Raw genomic sequence first — 25,035 nt, forward strand, 5'->3', positions numbered from 1 at the left:
ATTCCAGTCAAGGCTGTTTTTCTAGTTTTCAATCTGCTTTCTTTTTTCTTTTTTCTTTTTTTTTTTTCATAAAATGGTGTTATTTTCACTTTCTTCAAACACACTTTCAGGCAGGACATCATGTTCATTGCTGCTGCTCCAGCAAAAGACATACAGAAGGCTTACGAAAAAAATGAGTAGTAGAAATATTGCCTAAAAGACGCATCAGTAACAGTGTGGGTGGCAGTCATCACTTCTTAATTAAAGGATGAGGAATTACGGGCAGTCGAAGAGAAGGGAATGATTCTACTTTCATCCTTGCTTTCAATGATTTAAAATTCTGCTGTCAATCTCTTTTGAAAGCATAATAGAGACCCTGTTTTAAGAAAAACTTTTTTAGGAACAACTTTTTTTTCAGTCTTCAAAAAGCGCCATACAGATGCTTCCTGCGAGCCCATTCCAAAAAAACAAAAAAACAAAAAACAACCAAATCCAAAATTAAACCACCTTCACCTTTCTTGAATGGTCATGGTTCAAGGGAGAAAACTGCAAAAGATGTCTGGAAACTGATTTCCTCCAAAAGCTACACAAGTGCCTGATATGGTAATAACAAGATAATGAAAGAAAGCCTTCCCTCTGGATACAGCAATGGGGAAAATCATCCCATCCCAGTAGCACCAGGGAAGAAACATTTACCCTCTGGTTCATTCTAAGTGCAGCCAGGGCTACAGATCCCACACAGGCAAGGGATGTTAGTTTTCAGCGTGAAGCGTTTATCCATTAAAATTCTCCATTCAGGTAGAAAAAAGGCTTACTGCCCCTGCCAGTGGCTATTGCAGCCTATCAGTCAGGTGAAGAAAAATAAACAAAACTGATCTTGTGAAATTTGGAGGATGTTTTCCCTACAAGAAGGGCTCTCTCTGCTACCACCCAAGAAAATCTTGTTTCTGTCTCCAGCTATTATGGAATTGCTGGTACCACTAACAGTTGGGATTGGGTGATCCTTCACCATGTAAAAAAGACATTTGCTCTGCTAAGTTTGCAAGCATTCGCTAAATGGAGTCATGCTTCAGGAAATAGGGTTGTCCCCCTTTGAGGTGCCAGCAGATGGTGAGGGCTTGCAATTTTTTTTAAGGTCAGCCACAGCAAAGCAGGGCTTCAGCAATTCAGTCAAAGCTTTTTAACAGAAATTTATTACAATTTGGGGTTGAAAGGTATTCATAAGGCAGAACCATTTCCAGGAAGGTACTGTGTTACATGCATGCAACAGCATCTGTGAACATACACATGTAGTATCCTTGCCTCTTATACTCCTCATCTATACCCTGAATTGCACACCAACCACAAAGGAACAGACACCCTTAGTCTGCCAGGTACCTCGCTTATACAAGCAAAGTAGTGGCAGTTCCTAATGGCAGTGCCTCAGATGACAGCAGCACGCTCCTGCACTCAAAGCTTCTCACTGCACATAGGTCATTTGCCTATGGTCTCCCTGCAGAAGAGGGATGCGTCCCTGTGGTCCTGCTCCCCATCATGGAAAGCAGAAGAAGGTGGCACGGTATAAGCAAGGCATAACTATCTATTCAAGCATGCATCCTACAAAACAGTGCATCACACCTTTTGTCAGAGTGACTGCAAACTGGTACTAAGATTGAAAATCTCTTTACAGCAAGCCTGAGCTAAACCCTGACAGCTGAAGGGAACCACCTCCAATAACTGCAGGCAGCTCAAGTCTCTGACCAACCACATGCTAGCTAATCACAAATGACAGCAGAAGTTTATTTACTACAGAACAGTACTCATGGAACAGACATTGATGAAAGCACTGAATCTCACTTTGTTGCCGCACGTGAAACAGGTTATTTAAGTGAAGCAAGTGCCAGGCCTGCCAAGACAGGAGAGTTCTGGCCCCAGATGCTGATGTAAAAGCTAGTGCTGGTAATGCCACTTCCATCCCACCCAACGCTGCTTCTGATGGGAAGTGTTCAGCACCCACACCTGCTCCTCCTGGGCTCTGCACAACCTGGGAAAATATGGACTCAAGAGCAGATTCAGTAGCATTCTGAGGGTGAAGTGAAGGAGGAAAATTTTTGTTTAATCGTACAAAAACAGGGGTAATTTTCTCTTTTCCTTCTGCATAGCCCTCATACCTCAAAAATGCTACAGTATGCATACTCTAAATTTAAGAAGTTTAGCAAAATTTATTTTCCATCAAGTTTAGCTCAAGAAGGGCTGTAAAACCATAACTGGACACTCTTGGAATATAAATGCAAACCTGTCCAAATTATGCATGAGAAATGTTTATTTTCACATATTCATAGTCATAAACAAGCATCTCTTTCATACCTTAACCGCTTTCTCGCCTCTGCAAGGCACTCTATCAGGAAAATGGAGAGTGAGCCAAGAGATAAGAACACAGTCATTCTGCTTTGTAACACACACACACAACACTTTCAGATGGATACACATAGAATTAAAATATATTTTAGACAGACCCCCTTTCCTTAAAATATGCCACACCAAAATATTAAAAAAAAAAACTAAGAGCTAATAAAGGTGATTTTCAAGTTTAACTTTTACACCCCTTGAGAAATATAAGCTTTTTCTCTATGTAATTCTTAAGTGCATATATGCAAGCATAAGCCCTCACGTTCACCTTCCAACATCCATGTATGGAAGCAGAAAGTAAGCACAGGGCATAAAGCAGACACCACAGCCTTACTGGAATAACCTAAAGAATTGTGTGGGGAAGGAATTAAATGACAATTAAAGCACCAAACTATGGGAAAGGAAATGTACAACACAGTCCTACTTTAAATAGGATTTTTTCCAATAAAGCAACGGATGTGAAGTTCTCTCCTACAACAGAGGTCCGTGAAATATGCTGGTGGCAATGCAACACTTTCACTGAAGAGTAAAAAACATGTAACAAAGCCCAGGATTTTTGCAACACAAAAAGTGATTTTAATCAACCCATATGAAGCTGGGACAATCCACTAGAATTAAGGCAGATGCATACATAAATATTACTGAGCTGTGTTATCGTGAATTTGATTGAGCCAAATACACATAGCATTAGGTGATGCGTTTATACATATGCTATCTGAAAACAATGTGGAAAATTTCATAAACACACTCCTTTTCGAATGGATGTGTTGTTAAGTACAAAAATGCTCTTTTCTCAATTGAAAATAATCTTCAATATGTTAAAACAGACATATTTTTAAAGTTGGCTGTTCTTAAGCAAGCTTAGAAGTCCTTCCCCCCTATTTCCTGATCAAGCATCACTCACACCATGGCTTGAAGAATGAACTTAAAGCATTTAATCTTTCGACAGTTTACACAGAAGTCTGTCAAGACTCTTGAAAAATACACCAAAAAAAAATTGCAGCATCAAATACAGGTGCCCAGACTAATTCCAGTGCCCATACAACAGCAGCAATGCACATAGGCCCTGCCTTGGGTTCTAGAGGAACCAGCATCCCAGTGTTTGTTCCAATTTGGAGCAGTGAATTACTGCAGCCAAAGCAATGAGGTAGAACAATGAGTTACTTAAAAGGCAGACTCCAAACACTTCACTCAAATTTGTTTATGGTCCTAGTTCTTTGCTACTTCCTTCACCTAAAAAATTAGACTTGGTGAAGGCTACACGAGAGGAAAAAGAGGAAAACAATTTCAAACTTGTTGATAAATCCCTTTTCTCTGAAGAAATATGTTTTTAGCTCTCTGTTCATACCCTAAACCCAAGAGATTTGTGAGATTCAGTAGCGTTCTGAGGGCGAAGTGAAGGAAGAACACATTATTTTCACATATACACAGTGTATGCACAGTCCTTTCGCCTGGACGCCTACCTGTGCGACCTGGTGTAGGGAACCTGCTTTGGCAGGGGGGTTGGTCTCGATGATCTCTAGAGGTCCCTTCCAACCCCTACAATTCTGTGTGATTCTGTGATTCCTTTCACTCTTTATCACAGTAGGAGCTGTTCTCTTCATCCTCAGTTGGGCAGACAGACACCACAGTGTAGGGATATCTGATGTATTTCATTCCAGTTGTTTGTTTGGTTTCTGTCTGTTTCATCCTAATTAGCCCACAGTCCCAGTTTTTCCTTTTTCCTCACTGAGGATTCTTCTCAGCACCTTTTGAATAGGGAAGAGGAAACAGGGCTGCCACTGCATCTCGCCACAGAGGAAAACAGTTCTTGCTAGAGGCTTCTCTTCACATCAGTGAAACCGTCAGGCCTTTCACTGTTGTACTCCATTTAAAAAAAACATGACACCTTTTTCCATTTGGAAAACCTATTATCCAAGCTGATTGTACATTTCCGTGCTATGAAAGATATTTGTGTGGCTCCTTATATCTTGGCCTAACTTGATCTACATTAAGTCCATAGAAATACTACTGCATGTCTATTCACTTTTTCCTATGACCACACAATCCTTGGAACAGCAAGGAGACAGAACTGCAACCCATAGGAAAATTATCATTTCAGAAGAGGATTTAACGGGTGAATCAGCCTCGAAAACATGAACCATATAACTAAGTGGAAATTCTGAGCACAGTCCTTTTTACTATGTACAGTAAGCACAAAGCATGGAGGTTTCCCCAGTTCATCATCCTCAAACGGGTAGGCACAAAGTCAGGATGAACAATAGCAGTTTCCAGAACTACTTGCTGAAGCAAAGAGATTCACCCCATGTTTCTGAAAAAGAGCTTTCATTTCACTTGGTTACATTTTGCTTTGGTAATGGGTTGAGGTAACTAACAGTCCTGAGGAACAGGGAGGGGAGGCAGTGAGGGTTAAGAGCAGAGCTGAGACTTGGAAAACCTCACATCTCCTCCCTTCTCCTCAGCTGGTTACATCATTTTTTGCAAAGGTCTCTAAGTGGCTCATCCATCTACCTCAGGTGTCTGTCTTCTCAAGACAGTACAGGCATAAGTTCTTCGGTGCTTTACTGCAAAAGGAAGCTTCACAAAAAATGGGCTTTGGTATGAGTTTTGGAAAAAAAAAAATAAAAGGAAGTTCTTGCTTGGGCAAGGGGAATATGCTCTAAGCAAGAATGGGACAGATGTAACAGAGGAGGAGAGAATGACACATAACTGCTAAGAGTCAGGTCTCTTATCAAGCAGAGGCAAATCCACTGCTAGCCCAAATCTGGCCCCACTGTAATAACTTATAAAATCAAGCAAGAAATAAATGGAGCTTGAGTAAACACTAGCATAAACTGACTACACTACACACTTCGAGAATGAAGCACTAGCTTCCCTTCAGTGACAATCTCACAAAGAACCAAACTATAAACATAAAGGAATCTTCCATATTATATCATTTTACGCTGTATTGACATTTTGTTTTCATCACCATCACCTCCCTTCTCAATACTCCTAACTCTTATGTAAGGAGCCTGAAATCTTGAATAACTGACATGATGACACTGCTTTTTTCCAAGTTTCTGAACGTTGAGAAATCCCATTTACTGCGGATTACCATGCCTGAGAAGTCTCTATCAGCCTCTGGGAAGTGCTACGTACCAGAGTGGTGACAGGGATGAAGTCCAAGCCCAGCCTAATAGCAACCAAAGGCGACTGACCCAGCGGCACACTCTGTTGAGCCAGGGAGACTGACCGAGGTTCCCAGGCCAGGCCCGTCAGTTCAGAGAGGCAGCTGCAACATATCAAGCCCAGTTAATAAGTGTGCAGGGCTGCCAAGAACAGTGAAATGCAAGTGGTAAGAACAGGCATGGCAGGCCAAGGGAGTTCACTGCAAGGATATAATTACTGTGGGAAGTGTGCAACACGGGAGGTAGCACAAATATAAAAATGTTAAATCAGTCTGAGATACTGCTACCATCTGCACAGAGTAGCACATGGTCAGCACGTACATCTACCTCCCCAGCTGCCTGCTCTGTGCTCCCAGAATGTGCCAGGTTACAGATGTCTGTCTGCTCAGCCACAGCCCAGTCTGCGGAAGCACACTGCTTCCCACACCATTCTCAGCCTGGGGGAGAGCTCATGGGGCCACAGCCCCATTTCCAGCCTCAGGACATATCTCATACTCCCCAAGAGTACCTACATCTTGCCCATCACAGCTGGCTCCCACTATGTTCACTGCAGCTGCTCACACGCCACGATACTTCCATCCCCTTCCTGCAGCCCCACACACAGCACACATAGCCCTGCTTGATGATGGATGCCTGGTGATATTCTTCTTTAGAAGAGATTCCCATATGCTAGCTGTTTATCTCCAAAATGCTTTTCTAAAAACTGAGAGCAAAGGATCACCAGCTCCTAGAAAGCTATTTCACCATTTAGTAATGTAACCTCCCCAGCATGGGTGAAATCATGCTGAAACAACGCATTAGTGCCAGTACGTGAACACGAAACCTGCCTTCATCAAGACTTGGTGGAACAATGGGTAACAAGAAGCCTTTGAAACTAATCAAAACACCTCAAAACTGTTTAGATCCAAGTATGCACTTAAGTTAAGGCATGTCATTAACTTAAGCATATTTTTAAGGGTCTTTCTGAATCAGGGCTTAAATCTTCATGCAAGTCTCTCTAGTCTGACTTTCTCAAACATATTTGCACAAAGGAAAGTAACAGCGCACATCTCTGCACATCTTTCCATCTCAACACTTCAAAGGCTCTGCAGACAGTAATGAAAAGAATGCCAAAACCACTGGGAGTAGGCAACTCTCATTAGCTTCCTTTCATGAAGTTAAGACAGAGTCAGACAAACATTTGAGAAGTCCCTCTTTTTAAGAGATCTGTACTAACAGACTGTAATGTTAGATAGTCACAAAAACAGCCTCTCAGGATATGCTGAAATCCCCCCAGATACCAATAGCTGAACATAAATGTGCATAAAAGTACTGACTGTAATGGCTTCAAAGACATACACAGGTTTCTTCATGTCTTGATATCCTTAGAAAAAAGAAATGAAAATAAACAAGTGAGGAATCATCTGTCACAAATAATGATAGATTCTTGACAGCTTTCCTGTCTTTAAGGATTCTCCTGGTTCAACAGCTGCATGTGAAAAGGCAAGCAGCCTCCTGAAGGGCTCTTACTTGCAAACAGTCATTCTTCCAGATGAGCGTATACAGCCCTGGACTTGAAGATGGGGGCTGTTGGGTAAAGTCAGTCACATTTTTCTTAGCAGCTAAAATCAAAGATGGAAAACCTAGCATACTGGGGCTGACCCTTGCGTTTAAAGGTAGAGCACCTAATGCTCTGATAAGAAACGCAAGGCAACATCCACACATTCTTGCATTCCATGAATGTGAATATAAAACAGATCACAACTCAAACAAGGAGACATGTGTCTACAGAGACAGACTCCATAGTAAGTACAGTCTAATGCATCGCATACCAACATCTGTTTGGGTTTTATTGCAAAAGGAAGAAAGCTAAATGAGAAACTTTTTTTTTTTTCCCCCAACACAAAAATTTAAGAAAAAAATTGGGAAAGTAATTATTTACAACAAAAGCAGAGATTCATTCAAAAGCTTCTACCTTGTTATTTCCCAATTTAAAGTTTGCTGTGTTCTCTTTGTTTACAGTCTGAAACACCTGCAATGTTTGTTTGAAGTAAGTCACTTTCTGTGTCTTCACAGCAGGAACAGCACAAGGCACAATCAATCTGTGAAAAATGCCTCCTATGAGCTCTGCTTTGAATTGACTGACTTCCTTCTCCCTTAACATGCAATTGTTTTCCCAATTTTCTATAACCATATGCTGCTCTAGAAATATACATCTACTTTCTTAGTACCAAAATTACAAAGCCAGATAGGCTTCAGTAACTTGTGAACAGTAAACTCCTCAAACCCATTAAACCTACTGTAGCATCCTAGTGTCTTGGAACAGGAAACTTAACCACAGAAATGAGAAACTAACATACTGTCCATCATACATGCACCTGGAAGCAGAATAACTTCAGCTGTCTTGGTTAGATATGTGAATTAGACAAAACATTTCATTTAGTACAATGATGCATAAAACTTGTTCCCATAGTTATCCAAAAGAGAAGGCACCATTAACACCATTTGACGAGCTAAACTTGATGATCTTTATGGGTCCCCTCCAACTTGGGATATTCTATGATTCTATAATATAAGGCCTTTCATTACTGTTTGCTTGCATAATCTTTCTAAGGAGAACAGAAAGGAAATTGCTACTCAGATGTAAATAGGGAAGAGGCTGGTACAACTCAGGCAGGAGTTGCCCTAACCCTCTGTAACACTGACTCCCTTTGGTCAGTCTGTGCCTAATGAGATCAACAGCTGAAGAGCGCTGAGGTGAAGCACTGCTGTACAGGCACCAGCAAGAAGGAAATGCAGAAAGGAAGCAGAACAAGAAGTGAGAATGCAAGGACTGGAGAACTGTGAATGTGTGAGGGAAGATCATACACCCTGCAAGCACTGCCTGGTTAAACTGAACCTTCCTCCTGATCTTGTCAAGTTCATACAATGATACGCTCCTCCAACACTGCAACATATTCTATTTCTGAACATTTACTAAATCCAAAATCAAATAAAGAAAAGGCAAAATGGACTTAAATCCAGGCTGCTATTTGTAAACTCATTTCATCATCTGCAGATGAAAGTCACTAAGAGCTTTACTCCTTCTACCCTTCTTTGACAAGAGATCACAGGCTTCAGTTTTCCGAGCCCACACAGCTAAAGGATGTTATTTTCAGCTCATGAATGAGAGAATGACACAAAGATAACCTTCTAGAAAAAGCATCAGGCTTTCCTTTCATTGGCACTCATCCCTTCCCTTCCCAGTGCTGGATCAACAGCACTGCACTGCACCAGCACCAACTAAACTCCACAAAGCTGCCACAGCAGAGCAAGCCATAGTAATATGAACATACAGAAGAGAACATACAGTATTAATTACAGTGAATATCAGCCATAATTACCAGAAGGCCAAATTCAGCAGTGAACTACAAACCACACCTCTTGGAATGAGAGACAAGTGAGGAGTTCCCCATATGCTATCTAGACTCAAAGGATGATTTTGCTTGATGACTGCACTCAGTTACAAGTTTTGCCGTAATGCTGTCAAGTATTTGACAAACTCTGTAAATATTTTGACAATAAATGCTGCCATTGGGATGAAAGTAACCACAGAGATATGGCACAGAAACCCAAGGCTTTCTGAAATGAGCACTGCCTTACGATGCCCAAGTTAGAATTAACTTTACAAATCTACTCATCATGAGTTTTACATATGGAAAATATGAAACAGGGCTTATTTGATTATTATCATAAGCTGATACTCACGTTTCTTAGCATTTGTCACCCACTAACGCTACAATTTTTTTTTTTTAAACACAGTAATGAGAACAACAGGCAGCTTCTACATGACGAATTAAGTGTTCTTTTGCTATGACAAGTGCATGCACATGCATGGGATCTTTGTTACAAACAGTTATTTTCAAGGGATATTAAACAGATGGGAAGATAGGAATTTCCAAAACTTATGGCATGCAGATGACTTTTACAGCAGAAGTAGATATGTAAACTGTTTCATAACAGAAGTGTTTAAGTATTTTGTTTTTTAAAATCTAAGTACAGATTCAGGAAGAGACAACGAACAAAATCCCGCTCTGCTAGTGTAAATGTCAATAATTCTATATACTTACAATGAAGTAGTTAAAATTCAGTACCTCCGTGTTCCTCATAACCTCATACATCCAAGCACTGAAAGCAAACACTAAACAGTATGAAATACAGCAGTCTTTATGAAGTAAAGATTAATGCAAAACATACTTTGGCCCACCTATCAGCAGGTGACCTAAAAACCATAATTAAAATCTCCTCACACACATACTAAAATTTGTGAGGGCTTTCGCCAACCAGTGGAAGCCAAGTGTTTTTTTGCTGTTACTGATGATATCAAGCTTGCTTTATAAGCTACACGGTGAGCGGATTGTAACCATAGTGATTCCTTTTTCTTTTTCTCCAAAAGGTAAGAACCTGGGGGGACTACACTGGCAAGTGCATACATTTCTTTGAAGTCAAAAATCAATCTTTTGAATAGACATTTTTGAATAGGCCCTAGAATTTCTCACTGTTGTTCCAGTTTCTGTTAAGCCATATCATCTCACTCTTCACATATTTAGAATACACTGAGGATTAAGTATTCTAGCTTGGTTGTAAGAAGCACAGTACAGCAGCAGCGAAGTCAGAAATGCTAACTTACAGCTACTTCTGCTGAGCTGAGAGCTGTTGGGAGAAAAGAACAACTGAAATGTCATCAATCTTCAGGATTATTTATTTCACATTCATCTGCTTAGAGCTCCTAAAGACTACTACAACAGCTAGGTGAAGTAAGCAAGCTGAAGTGCTCCAAAAATCTGCTTTTCAGCATGAGCTGTTGTCATTACAGCTGCCCAAAACAGGGAGCAGTAAAGCTGCTGCTGTAACTCTTCACCAGCCTGCGAGTCCCTCAGCAGCAGTGTAAAATGCAGCACAGGGGCCAGAGTGTTTGCCAAGGCCTGCTGCTGGCAGGAGGGTCAGACAGCTCACCCTTTCACACCACACATATGCCGTGACGGTGCCTTCCAATCCTGCCACGTGGTAGGTGGCTCAGGGGCTTAAAGAAGCCCCTCAAAGACCGCACAGGACAGCTTGTGTTGAGACGAACAGAGACAACAGTGACTCAGGAGCATTTATCCACTCTTCTTCTTAACCAAAGAGCACATTCCTCTAGTTCAGCCCCTAAAACCGTGGAAAGCACCGAAGGGGCTTCTCCTGGGCGCTGTGAGAGAACAGCAGCAATATGATGCACAACTCAGAAACCTCCCATTCTTTAGGATCTTGCTGGCACCTTTTGGCTTCTTCCCACATATGCAGAGGTTTGAGAATACAGAAACTACTTCACTTCAGTAACTGAAAACACAACACAAACAGCTTGTCAGCCACATGGCGATCCCTGCTGATATTGCTGTACCCCTTAATCTAATTCCATTTAATCCAATTTACTGTCTTAAAGTGCTCTGGCACTTAACGCAAGAACTTCATTCAGGATTAGTGATAAAACACAGCTCTCAGCCCAACGGTCTCATTCACTGTCAAAGTAACATCCAAAGCTCTGTCTATCCAGGCAGATGTCTGCATGATCTCTGTAAATGCAGCACACTGTTAACAGATTCCACTAAAAAAAAACAGAAGGAAAAAAAAAGAAAAACTTACAGAAGTTGATAACCTAAGATGTAAACATCACCAGTGTTTTCCGTTTTTTAGTAAGGAAAGTCAAGGAGTTAAGGTTGTGCACAGCCCTACGCACTGAATGAGGAGCTTCAGACATTCATGCAGACAGTCACACAGTGACTGCTTTACCTGAAATAAATTATGTGCTGCAGAAGCTGGGAGGTTTGCTAGCCAGCACTTATCACAAAATGGAATCAAATCATTAACATCTTTGGCATGTGACAGGAAGAGGGAAACCTATTTCCAAGAAGGGATTCTTGTTGCAGACTTGTTCATTTGATTCCTCCCCTGAATAGCAGTAGGGTAACCACTACATTAATCTTCCTGAATGTTGCAGCCATGTTCCACCACTGCTCTTGCTACTTAAAGAGCACAAGGTAAGTATTGTTAGCTTTCTTTACCGCATGATTGAATTAACGAATGGTATGTGTACTCAATATATCCCAGTCTTTCAATATGGGATTTGTGTACCAAGCCAGTCATTGCAACTGTTGAAGCCACAATGAAGTATCACGCGTTTTTAACTAACATAGCAACCAGGCTGGCATGGTTTTGAGAACAAATCATTTATAGATGTGAATCAGTCAACTCTCACATGAGAGCTTCAGATAAAATAGAACTACACCTTAAAAAAAAAAAAAAAAAGATGCCTACCTTTTAAATATATCCTTCAGATTTTATATCTTTTGCCATTTTTGGACTACAGGGCACTCTGCAACCCTGCAAATTTGATGCCCAAGAAGTAAGGAGTGACAATTTCCATGCCAAATTCTATGCTCACTCATTTAAGTGTTGAAATAACTTAATTATAAACTCTCCCATTTGTAACACCACCTCAGGAAAGTAACAAGGAAAACCAGCAAACGACAATCTCCGACTCACATTAAGGATTTTGTTCATCAAACTCAGAGGAATGATCCCAGATTAAATCAAAGGACTATGCATAAAAGTATACTGAAGCATTTTCTAAGGAATTTATGAATGAGGTTTTTTTTTAAGTGAGATCATTAGTACTGTATAGTCAAAAGCAACAAAAGCTGTGTACAAAGTGATAAAACGCCAGACATTAATGTCATTGAACAAGACTTACCAGACCATCACAATTGCTAATTGCAACAGAAGCTCCAGGGATGTCAGTTATGTCTCCTACGTAAGCGCAGTTGGTCCACAGGGGCTCTCTTTTCCACAACCTCTCTGTAGCAGTTCTAGTCTGACTTGAGTTACCAGCACCATTTCCATTTCCAGTTTCCACAGAGTCTTCGTACCACTCCACTACTGCCTCAGGAGCCACTAAACGAGTGTTGGGTTTCAGTCGGAGATGGAATTCCCTTCCAAATGCAGTGACATTAAAATACAGCTGTTTGGGGCTCTGGGATACCTCCCGTGTTGATCTTCTTTGGTGGCTTGCAGAGAGTATATTGGAGATATAGCTTCCGTCTGCATCGGTACTAATTGGAATCACTAACCCATACGGTCTTGGTCTGCTTTTTGGTAATTCTGCCAAGAGAAATATCCGAAAACAAAATAAAATTAGAACACGAGTATGGAAGAAAACCTTAAGACTGAAGAACAGATGCAGAACTACAGAAGTTACAGGGATGCAACCGGCCATTGGCCTGACCGTAATGGGCTACATTCATGCACAGAATGCTCCAGCTGCACCCAATTTGTTATACAACACACAACTACTGTGCCTGCAGACCTAACATCAAATGCAATGCATGTTTGGACCCTCTCATCTCCATCTCCGCTGCTGGTATTCCCAGTTTAGGATTCCTGTTAGAGTTGCTCTAAACCACTCCACTGATGAGTTCAGCTGAAGAACAGCAACAACTTGTGTAAGTTTTTATAATGACAAGGGACAAAGTCACTACACCAATACGTACTAAATTATCTGACAAGCAGTCAGTCTGGATAGAAGACAGCCAAATGTAGGATAGGCATCACTGCTCTTTACTGTACTCAAAACTTACTTACAGACCTTTACCTTACAGCAAGGCCTTAAGTACTCTTACCACATCAACTGTTCTCAGAAACATGCTTTGTACTGTTATCACGTGAACACACACAGGGCACGTTAGAAAGAAGTGTCTTTACAGATCATCATGTTATGCAAACTATAACAAACCAGAGATAAAGAGATGGGAAACACATTTCAGCTATAGGAAAAGCACACAGACCATGCCAAGGTGCATGAACACAAGAAGCTGTGCCCAGGTATGCACCTCAAATAAACACAGACCACAGATGCTGGGATGCACATTAAGCGCATGCAAAATATCCTCCTTGTGCCAATTTTTTCAAGAAGCAGGTCTTTCATGACTCTATTTTCATAAAGCTTGCAGAGCAAACCCTGAAATATTCATTTATATTTATCTGGGGAGTTTCCTGGGGTTTAGGTTTGCTTGACAGCCAAAGAAGAGGCAGCCACCCTTCTGAACTCTCCTGTAAGAAATGCCAACTCTGTCATGCACCTTAAACAGAATTGTTTGCTCCTGTGTCAAGGTCTCCATAAAGTGTGACTTCACTTGTGAAAATCAAGTGATGTGTTTGGTATATAACTACAATTTAGATACTAATTTGTGCAGTTTCAAAAAAAAGAAAAGACAAGAATCCAGTGGATATCACATCACTGATAGTGCCATAAGCAACAGCTTTTCCCTCTGCAGGAGGGAAAAACCTAATAAATCCTCTCACCTATTAACTTGCTATTGTCTTTCCTCTTAGCAGAACTTGAGTAATGGAACTCTAAAATAACAGATTAGCTGCTTTTTCCTATGCTACAGATTTCCTTCTAAATCTTGCATCTTCCTGCAGTACACAAAAGCCATAACAACTGCAGAACAACCATTGTTGATCATATTGCCCAAAGCAGGCTTGCCCAACTCGCAGCCCACAGGCTGCATACAGCTCAGCACAGCCCCAGCTGAGCACCCACTGCTCAGCACCAACCAAACAGCAGTAAGCTATTAGGTGTATATAGACTGAAACAAGGGCATGGGGCGCACTGCAGCTGACTTAAGTTACAGCAAATATTTGTATGCATTGTGATAGATGGCCTAAAACCAGTCCGGTGCACAGCAAAAAAACATGCAGTGCTACTTTCCATTCTGATAAAGGAATTTGAGAATAGGTTTCAAGAGTGCTGGAAAAAAAAATGCTTTTTTTGGTATATTTGCAGTTCTGTTTTCAGTTGATATAAATAAATTACCTACAAATTTTCAAATGGAGTGTATAGATTTGCAAATGGACATTCCCATGGGTCAAATCAGGATGCTGCCTAATCAGCAGCAGCAACATTAGCTGACTTGTAAAATTCCCACTAGGTTCTGAATTTGCCTGTGTGAATGCAACACTTAAGAAATAAATAAATAAAGGCCCCTTTCTATCTTTCTGTGTAGTCACTTACCTGGATGCTCTGAAAATAGCATTCTTAGCCCTAGATAATAATTACTTGCCTCCTCCACTCTCTAATACTATTAAACACTGATGAGAAAAGCAAGACTTTCGCTCAGAAAAAGTCTGTCTGCTATTATGGCTTATCACATTCAGCCCTTCATCATGACACACGCACACCTTAAGGTAACTGTACACCACTGTAAAACAAGTTCATCTTTTCTGCAAGACCTTTGCAACCTGGGAGTAATCAGGATATTCAGCGTCTGATTTCCATCCTGTAAAAGGAGGAGAAACATTCCCAGGCCAGGACACTGCTAAGAAGTGCACCAACTCTGAAGTCTTATTACCTACATGACAGTTAAAAAGACATTAAGGACAGAATTACTCCCTAATTCTTTTCCTGAGAGAACTGGCTAAAGTACTATTAGAGTGATATTACTGATCCTTTCAATTTAAAGGCCTCCAGGGTTGAGTAGTTCAGATGGCACCACAAAGTGCCACTGAGAATTCCTCAAATACATATGATTAAATGAAAAAATTTACCCATTCTCAAGGTGAATTGCACTTGAACTGAAAATTTATACGTTGATAAAAAGCTCAGTAGCTAACACCTTTTTCCTGGAAGCAGCGGCTGCTTGTTTTAAAAGACTTGCAAATTCAACTAATAAATTTGGTAGGAAAACATTCCTAAGGGCTTCATACAGTTGCTTTTTCTCCAGCTTGCTTTTATTCCAGTTGCTGAGGGGTTTGACTGAAAAATAATGCATAGCACTAGTAGAAGACAGAATGACATTTAAGTTTTTGCACTATAAATATCTATGTAACACATAGATGCTGTCCAGGCTGGATGGGGCCCTGAGCAACCTCATTTAGCTGGGGGCACATGGCAGAGGGTTGGAACAGATGGGCTTTGAGGTTCCTTGCAATTCAATTCTATGGACTGACGTACATCTACTCAACAAACTGATATGTACTATATCCTAGAGAAGTGAAAAGTGAAAAGTTCCTTATAATTTTTATCGACCTGAAAACTTAATCCATATCCCGCCACTACTAGTAACTGCGCTTCTTAATAGTCTTTTTCACCATACACCTACAAGTTCAGGTTCTAAAAAAAAATGAGTATAGAGTTTTATATAATTAGACATCATGCCAAGAGCAGGAAATGGAGTTTCTGGGTAGGATATCCTAACTGAGTCAAAGCAAAAATCTTGATTCTCACATGAGTCAACTGTCGGACTGAGTGCACCCTCAGCAAGTTTGCAGATGACATCAAGCTGTGTAGTGCAGTTGACATGCCCAAGGGATGGCAGGCCATTAGGAAAGACCCAGACAGGCCCAAATAGTGGGCCCAGGTAAGCCTGATGAGGTTCAACAAAGCCAAGATCTTGCACCTGGGGTGTGGAAACCCCTACTATTCCTACAAGCTGGGGCATGTAAGAATGCAGCCCTGTCAAAGAGGTCTTGGGAGTACTGGTAAATGGCAAGCCGGACATGAGCCACTTATGTGCCCTCACAGTCCAGAAAGCCATCCATATCCTGGGCTACATCAAAAAAAAAAAAAAACACAGTCAGCAGGTCAAGCAAGGTAATTTGTGCCCCTCTACTCTATCAGTGAGACCTCATCTGGAGTACCATGTCTAGATGCAGAGTCCTCAGTACAGGAGAGATGTGGACCTGTTGGGAGTGCCTCCAGAGAAAAGCCACAAAAATGAGCCCAGGGTTGGAACGTCCCCTATATGAGAACAGGCTGAGAGTGCTGAGGCTGCTCAGTCTGGAGAAGAGAAGGCTCTGGGAAGGCTGAGGCTGCTCAGCCTGGAGAAGAGAAGGCTCTGGGAAGGCCTGAGAGCAGCTTTCAGTATCTAAAGAGGGGTTAGAAGAAAATAACAGACTCTTTATGGTGATCTGTTGTGATAGGGAAGGGGAAATGGTTTCAAACTAAAAGAGGGAAGATTTAGACTGGATGTAAGCAAAAAGGTAGTGAAACACCAGCACAGGTTGCCCAAAGAGGTGGTGGATGCTCTGTCCCTGGAGATACTCAAGGTCAGGCTGGACAGGACTAAGAGCAACCTGATATAGGTGTCCCTGTTCCTTACAGGAGAGTTGAACCAGATGACTTTTAAGGGTCCTTTCCAATTCAAATGATTCTATGATCTCCATGACCCCTAAGCTTCAGTGATGGGAATTAATTCACAGACTGATATTCCTCCTTTTACCCCACAGACACTTCATGGTCTTTCTTTTCTCTCCTTAAAGCAGGCTGTACAATGCCAGAGACCACAGTTTCTGTGGTCAAATTCTGCGTTCGCTGCACAATTCAGAAATTGCTTTGTACATCTTGCAGCAGAATTCCTAAATTCCTTCTTGTGAGCGCAATAAAAAAAAGTTATTTTTGTTAAGAACAAGAATAGCCAACTAGCCACAAGAAGGTAAGCATAAACGATGGAAAATAAGAATTGTCATATGTTTGAGTCAACAAAAGCCCTTTCCAGAGTCTCTAAGTAGTGAGCTAGAAGAGGAAATGCCTTTTGTCCAAAGGTAATTAAAATTAAATGTGACATAACAGAGGACATCTAAACTCCTCCACTGACTTCTATTATCCCTTTTCCACAGCACTTAGGAAATGCTACGCTAGCTGTAGGTATTCCCTTTCCTGTGCTAAAATTCCAGAGTCAATTTTTCTGCTAATTCAGAGCTTTCAGTAATGACCACAGAAGAACACAGAGAAGAACACACAAAAAGCACTTAGCCTCAAATTTTCTTCATTTTTGCATCTGCCTTTGAACTGTTGCTCCAGTTGCACAACATCTAAGTTGAAAGGAAACACTTGTGAAAGAATATCACATTCTTTCACTGCATGCCAAAACATAATTAGTTAGAGAATGCCTCTGCAAAAGTCTTATCTCTAATTTTTTTTTCCCAGATACACACAAAACTGAAGAATTAACACCACTGACTCACAGTCATTGTCTCTGCACTGTGAAACGTGTGACAATTGAGGTTGAAAAGCCCTAAACCTTTTTTATTATTTGTTAAAATCAACAGCATTTAGGAAAGCTTATGTGTACATATATATACATATATTTAAAATACACTGATCAAAAATTGTTCATTTGGATGCCAACAGTACAATTTGAAAATCATAAAAATTCTTTTAGAGAACAAGATTTCAAAAGCATAGTATAAACTGAAGTCAGCAAAAATAGCAGAAAGGCAGGAATTTCTGAAAATACATGAAAAATTATTTCCATATCTAGACCAAGCTACACAAATTTGAAGACATTACTTTTTTCTTAGGAAATATTTAAATGCTATTTAGTGTTCATTATCCCAGTGGGATTTTTGCTAACACAGCATGTGTAAGGACTGCTCCAAGAGTAATGCCTTCTATTTTATTCTATTGGCTCACATCAGAGGCAGATGTTGGAGATACAGCAGCATAAGTTGAACCTTTTCACTAATACTTTATTACATACTGTTGCTGTGTGACGGATGGCAGCAGAGGGGCAGTGTGACAGAACGGCATCTGACATTGAAGTGCACATGCAGCAAAGGGTTGACACTGAATTCCTCCACATCAAAATAACGGCATCCACTGCCATTCACTGACACTTGCCACTGGTTGACGGAGACCAACCAGTGAATGTGAGCACAGAATGGCAGTGGGTGGTGCATTTCAGCAGTGGCAACAGTGCTGTGAAAGACAAGCCACACTCCAGGCAGCCATGTACCACTGCCACACCATGATCTCAATCAGCTCATCCACACTAATTGGTGAATTGTGACCAGGGAACTGTGCACTGCACCGAATACTGGTTTCGGTGCATTGGAAATGATGGTGGCAATGTCGGAACACCACAAATTTTGCTCCAGATGGGTTTCACAAATGCTCACATGGGCAAGAACACCATATGTAGGTTTATTAGGACCAACTGAACCAACAAGGGGCTGAAGGTGACAGTTCCCTCAATCACATCATTACCGGTGATGAGACGTGGTGTCACCACTATGAGCTGGCATCAAAATGGCAGTCTGAGGAGTGGCAACATTTGAATTCCCCATGGAAGAAAAAGTTCACAAAGCAGCCCTCAGCAGGTGAAGTGATGTGCACTGTCTGGTGGGATAGCACAGGGCCTATCCTTCTGGCTTCCCCAGAAACCAGACAAATCACCAGCTATGACTGCTGCACTGCAGTGCTGACTAAGCTGAGGGCTCACACTTCCAGGCAGGCCAGAGAAGAGTGCAACCTTTCTCTTGCAGCACAGTAACACCAGGCCCCATACCAGTTTCAAGACAGTGACAATCCTGGCTGAAAGGTCCTACTACACTCGCTGTATAATTTGGATTTAGAACCTTCTGACTTCCATCTGATCTGGCCGATAAATGATGGACTGAGCAGGCAACATTTTCCTAGTGGTGATGCTGTCACAGCAGCTGTGAAACAGTGGGTCACCTCTACTGGTGAAGATTTTTATGAGCATGGCATGTAGGTTCTTGTTGATTGCCTACGAAAAATACAGAGCTAATGGTGGTGACTATGTTGAAAAATACTGTTTTGCAGCAGACAATTTGCTCTATCAAAAAACACTGTTGTGCTGTTCGCATATGTTCTAATTTCCATGAAAATAAGTGAGAAGTAATACTTTCAAAGCAACATGAATTTTTATAACTAGACCTCCCACGGTCCAGTCTTCTGCACTGCAGAGAGAGTACCACTAGCCCCAAAGAAAGTAATTTTTTGATCACAGGAGCTCCTTCACCCTTTACAGTGACCTGTGAAATCACATTCACTAAGTGCTGGCATCACAATTTCTCTCCAATTCCGTGGCAATGAGATGTCAATTAACTGCTACAAGCAGTAACCATTTGCCTCATTAGATTTTTGGCATATATACTCTAATTACAAATACCCATGTGTAAACCTACAGAATTATATATCAGCACGACTGTTTTTACAAAGACAATGCTATGCTGAGCACTGTGCGGTGAAAGAAACGGGCAGGCACTGGGCTGCCTGCCCAATGGCAGGGTGGATTTCTAGAGGATTTCCACACAACTTTGCACCTAAGCAGGGAGGAGGCTGTGCAGCATACCTCAGTGCTAGACACTGCAAGCTGGATGAATAAAAACAAGGGGCTGCAGGAATACAGGCTCACAAGATATATATATATCACACACACACACACACACACACACACACCTCTTTTCAGTGTCCTCATTCCTTTCCTTCACTGTCAATTTGTCCCAGGCACACAAGAAACTCAAGAAGTTTTGTGATGTTTCCACAGCCCCTCTTGAACTGCAAAGTCACCTTGCATAACCTGGTGAGCTTGTTTTATGCAGGCTCTGTAGTAGCCCAATGCTGCTCTTCCCAGGTTAGATATCAGAGCTTTCTCCCAGTAGCAGCATAAAATGCTGAGTTCTGCTGTGTGGATGCTGAGAGACACAAAAAGTGAAGATGCAGCACCACCGAGTGCCAGTAAATTCAGGCTTACTATTTCACAAGCAACAGCATGATTTTCTCTTCGCAGTTTCCAGGTTTTGCAGTGTAGTATGCATTAAAGTGGTAAATTAAGATATGGTAAGTCCCTATCTAAATAATACATTCTGTACTAGTATTAAAAAAAAAAAAATCCTATATGCTTTAATTTGTCCTAAGTGACTTTTGAGACTACCAAAAAAAAAAAAAAAAAAAAAAAAAAAAAAAAAAAAAAAAAAAGATTAGCTGCTGACAGCAGCCAGCCCTGGGCCAAATCAAAATACACAACACCAATGCAAAGTGACACTTAATAAGGACTTAAAAGTAGGACAGCCCATTTGGAGGCAATCCTAATGCAAGTTTTACTGTAGTTATTAAAGCTCTAAACTGAGTAGGCATTACCTTTTCCAATCAGAATTTACAGGATAAAACATTACTTGAAAAATTAACAGTTTAAAAAATAGAAAGGACAAATCTAATCTGTGTTTACTAGGTATTTTTTCCTTTGAAAATACAGACTTCCCCTCAGTGAAATTTTATCTGCTTAGCGCAGACAACCTGGTTTGGTCAGACAGCTAACTCTCAGTCTTGCCAGGCCGAACAAAATACCACCAGGACACCGTGCATTTGTGCCAAGGAGACACAAGGTCGCTTTTGCCAGGCACCAACCAACACTGAGTCTCATGCCAAGGGGCCATGTGCTGCTGAATGACACGAAGGGACACTGCACACATGGTCCTGTGAGTCTGTGAGCAGACAGAACCATCAGCTCATACCCTGCCCATCTCCACCTGAGACCATAGAAACATATGAGTTAAAGGGACCCTTAAAGGTCTTCCAGTCCAACTCTCCTGCAAGGAACAAGGATACCTACAGGTATACCCAGTTACTCAGAGCTTGGTCCAGCCTGATCCTGAATGTCTCCAAGGATGGGGCACCCACAACATCTCTGGCAACCTATTCCAGTGCTTCGCTCCCTTAATCACTAACAGCTGGGCTACAAGCCATGTAGAGAGCCTGTTCCACATGGGCCACCCAGCCCAGTCCTGGGAGGCATTGCTTAGGGGCCTTCATTCACTTTCTGCTGTGTGTCACTTATCTCTCATGGATCCTGCATGCCTCAAACCCTCCCTAACTACACCAACATTGAGACCACAAAAGAAAGAAAAAATTGAAAGAAATAAGAGTTCTCCTCCAGGCTCAAGAAATTGTCTGACATATTGTATAATTTGAATGATGCATTCATGTATAGCTTATGGCTTCTGAAACTGAAATACAATCCATTTCTCAAGGAAACAACCAGAAATAAAGCACTGAAATGCCACTGGAAAAAAGAAGTCTGTTTGCCAGCTAGGTTTAAATGTACCTAACTGTCTCAAATCCCATTATTCACTGATGACAGTGGAAATCAACCTAAGCCTTTAAGAATGCATTGCCAGGACTGAAACTGAGACAAGAGCTCCAAAATTTAAAGAAATGCCAGAAACTATTTTCTGAATAAAACTGCAGTTCAAAATCTGAACAAAACCTCAAAAATCAGAGCTCTAATGGCAACTGGAAACAGAACTGCATAGAGTCCCTAGAACTGCATAGGTGCTACTGCTCCTTACTGAAAAGCTCCAGAGCACCATAAGGGCAATTGCGCTCAACAGCAACTGTGGTCAGCTGGTTCCAGAGCTGCCCTCAGAACCACAGGGCAGGGGAGATGGCAGTCTCACACTGATGCTCTGGAGAGAGAACACTGACTTTTACATCCTTCCACAACCTCTCCTACCCCACCTGGCACTAAATTATCTGTCAGCTTAAATCAATGCAGAGCTACAGCAACTAGATTGTGCGCACATGCTCCTAATTATATGAAGCTTCCCATCTCTCAGGAAAAAGTCAGGATTCAGATTGCAGCATGATGTACCCTGTTTCATTTCAGCACCCTCATTCATCATGGACACTGATCTTGCCACACTATACTTTCTGATGTGGGTGTATCAGTTCATAACGCAGCAGTGGAAACCCACTGGACATGCAGCATCTTTCCATAAAGGAAATAGGTGGAGATCTCAGCATTAGACAAGAAAAGGCTGCATTAGAAGAAAAGGCTGAAAACTTTCAGGACAGAAGAAAAATGGTATGAAGATACGACTTTCTCTGGCTAACTCCTTGGTTCAGCAATGTGCAAATGAACACAAAGCATTTGACCCAGTGCAGATTTGCCATGACTGGCAACCAGACATAGGGCTGGTTAAAGCATGCTGCAGCTTTGAACTTTTGTTGTTTTATTTTTAAAAAGGGACGGACAGAGTTAACGGGATGAAAGAGCTTGAAATGAGAGGCCATGCAAATCCAAGTCATGCCACAGCACTGTGAAACCACAAATGCTTCTGGGTGGTAACAGTGTGGGGGGACACAGGGGAATGCTTGCCTGGGCACAGTCCATTTTTTTAGAAAATAAACTAGTTTGTTGTTACTTTTTTGACAGCTGAAATAACAGTTAAAGAGACTTACCTATTTGGACCTGTTGTTCTTCACCAGCCTGCAGGAGAGAAAAGAAACACATGCACAAAGTGTAACTGGTGTAATTACTATGTAACGTGTGACAGAGGACTGTTTCTAGAAGGCTGAAAAATCCCTCAGTTTGCATCGCAACACTTTCTACATCTTTGCTTTTGGTTTCCAGGGTTGGCATTTTCCCTTAGCTGAACAAACAGCTGTGTCCGGCAATGAACTAAGAGAGCCCTTAGTAAGTTTAATATAAATAGAGGAGCTAGGAAATCCTGATTCTGAACGATCCCTTCTATCTATCGGGACACACAGAAAGCAAGAGCCCGGTGCCCAAAGAAAGGCCCTCGAGTGGGTGCGAGTGACCGAGCGCTAAGCCGCAGGGAGCACGGGGCGGACGGCTCCCTCGCCACCTTGCCACGGAGCTGAGACGGGGCGGCAGGCGGAGGTCAGCAGCCACCAGCGCGGGGCCGGGGCTGCGCTACACCCAGCGGGCGAACTTCGCAGCTCCGCCGCCTTCCCGGCCGAGGCCGGGGGACCCCGCGGGAGGGAGGGAAAGAGGGAGGGAAGGAAGAAAGGAAGGGGAGCGCCGGAGCCGCCGGGCCGGTCGCTCGCTCTCTCGCTCACTCACCTGCCGGCCGGCTGCAGCGCGGGCCCCCAGGAGCGCGGCTGCCACTAGCCACAGGGGCAGGAGCACCATCACGAGCCGGCCGCCCGCGGACCGCCGCCCCGCGCGACCGCACGCTCCCGGCCCCGGCCGCGCTCTTCCTCCCCTCCTCCTTTCGCCTTCTTCTCCGGCTCTCTTTCCCTCCGAGCCCCCGCCTCGGCCGTCCCCGGGCTGCAGCACCCCGCTAGCGCCGGCGCCCCGGGGCCGGCGGCCGGGCGGGCTGGGCGCGGGCGGCGGTGGGGCGGCGAGCGACCGCGCCGCCTCCTGTTGCTCGCTGCGCCCTGCCTGCGCCACGCATCGCGACCTGCGGCGCTAATAAAGCCGCACCGGCCCCCGGGCGCGGCCCCGCCTTCGGCACGGCTCGGCACACCGACGTCAGGGCCGCCCCGCCGCCAGCGGCCGCCGGCAGCCGGAGCCGCACCTGGGCCGGCCCGGGGCTCGGCCGCCCGCTCACAAAGGACGCGCCCCGAGCGGCCCGCCGAGGGCAGCGGGCGAAGGGCAGGTGCAGCGCGAGCCCCCGGCAGCGCCCCAACGGCTGACGGGCCCGCAGCCCCGCGCCACAAAGAGCCGCGTCCCGGCCCAGGTGGAAACCCTAACCCCCTCCCAGCGGCCTTCCCCGCGCAAATCCCGCCGGGAGCTCTCCTGTCCCATACGTTCGCCTAGCAGACGTGACGCCGTTGAGGCTCAGCGATGAGAAGCTACGAACAGGCACGAGCGGGGGTATCCCCAAGGGGGGAAGCGAGCGAAAAGCTTTACGGATGCTTTTTATTCGTAAACAAATATCCAAGGGGATAAGGTGCTCCCGCATTCCTGCACTGCAGCAGAACTCAAAAAGATGACTGAATTTCCCCAGGATGAGGATTATCCCATGTAACCGGACATGCTTAATGCAGAAATGTCCAAACTGAAATCCCACTGTTCTGTTGGACATTCTGTATAAAATCTACTTTCTGTGCTCATGTGAAGCTGTCAAGAGCGACTCAAATGAGCCGCGGTTGGCCTTCACCTAGCACAAACAAGCAGACCATTGCTACCCAGAAGCTTTCAGAACAAATGCTTGAAAGCCTGTCTATACTCATAGAATCACAAAATCATTAGGGTTGGAACCCCTGAAGACCACATCCAATCCACCACCCGCACTGACCACGTCCCTCAGTGCCACATCTCCATGGTTCTTGAACACTTCCAGGGATGGTGACTGCGCCACCTCCCCCTGCACAGCCTGTGCCACTGCATCAACACTTTCAGTGGAACTGTTTGTCAGAAACCATCGCTTCAAAATGAAAAAGAAAATATTGGTGCTTCTAAAGCCAAGTTGCCCCATAGCAGCATTTGAGAAAGCTGCAGCCTCAGTGTATGGCAAAGTCCTGAGTATGTAAATCATGGCCCTGAACTCCACCAGCTTGTCTCATAATGAAGGAAAAAAACTCTACGGAAGCAGAAATGCCTGAATCTAATACCTGTTATTACTAAGATCATTTCTGCACACACAACATACATGACAGCCTGTTCCAACCAGCATACTGTAACACTGGGCAGTGGCACACTGCACATGAGCCGATTTTTGGAAAGGCCAGAATCAGAAGAGCTGAGGTCCTATGAAGGCTAACTACATAATTATACATTAAAACTGTCAGTTGTAATTGTCAGTTAAGAAATGCCAACTGACACTATCTTTTCCGTGCTTCTGAACTGAGGCACTGACTGCAGTCACTTGATAACACACCATTCCTCACAGACTCTTTCCTCACGCAGTACTCAGAACGCATGCCGTCAGCTATTCCATGTTTTATTTCCCT

General features: G+C 43.1%; 1 protein-coding gene across 4 annotated transcripts in view; it reads right to left on the reverse strand.

The window, feature by feature from the left end:
* The window catches only part of ADAMTS3 (ADAM metallopeptidase with thrombospondin type 1 motif 3), a 129,344-nt gene extending 105,759 nt beyond the window's left edge, over positions 1-23,585 (reverse strand). For 2 of the 4 annotated variants that reach the window (XM_085222695.1, XM_085222696.1), the window contains exons 1-3: positions 23,201-23,583; positions 22,576-22,603; positions 12,286-12,692 (exon numbers count right to left, since the gene is read on the reverse strand). In XM_085222695.1, coding sequence (XP_085078821.1) covers positions 12,286-12,692; positions 22,576-22,603; positions 23,201-23,269 — 504 coding nt within the window. In that variant the 5' untranslated portion in view covers positions 23,270-23,583. Of the gene's footprint in view, positions 1-12,285; positions 12,693-22,575; positions 22,604-23,200 lie in introns of all 4 variants that reach the window. The other 2 variants (XM_085222694.1, XM_085222697.1) reach the window with 2 other exon arrangements.
* Positions 23,586-25,035: the final 1,450 nt, after the last annotated feature.

The sequence above is a fragment of the Meleagris gallopavo genome, chromosome 4, assembly GCF_905368555.1.
Source record: "Meleagris gallopavo chromosome 4, MGAL_WU_HG_1.1, whole genome shotgun sequence".
Lineage (NCBI taxonomy): Eukaryota > Metazoa > Chordata > Aves > Galliformes > Phasianidae > Meleagris > Meleagris gallopavo.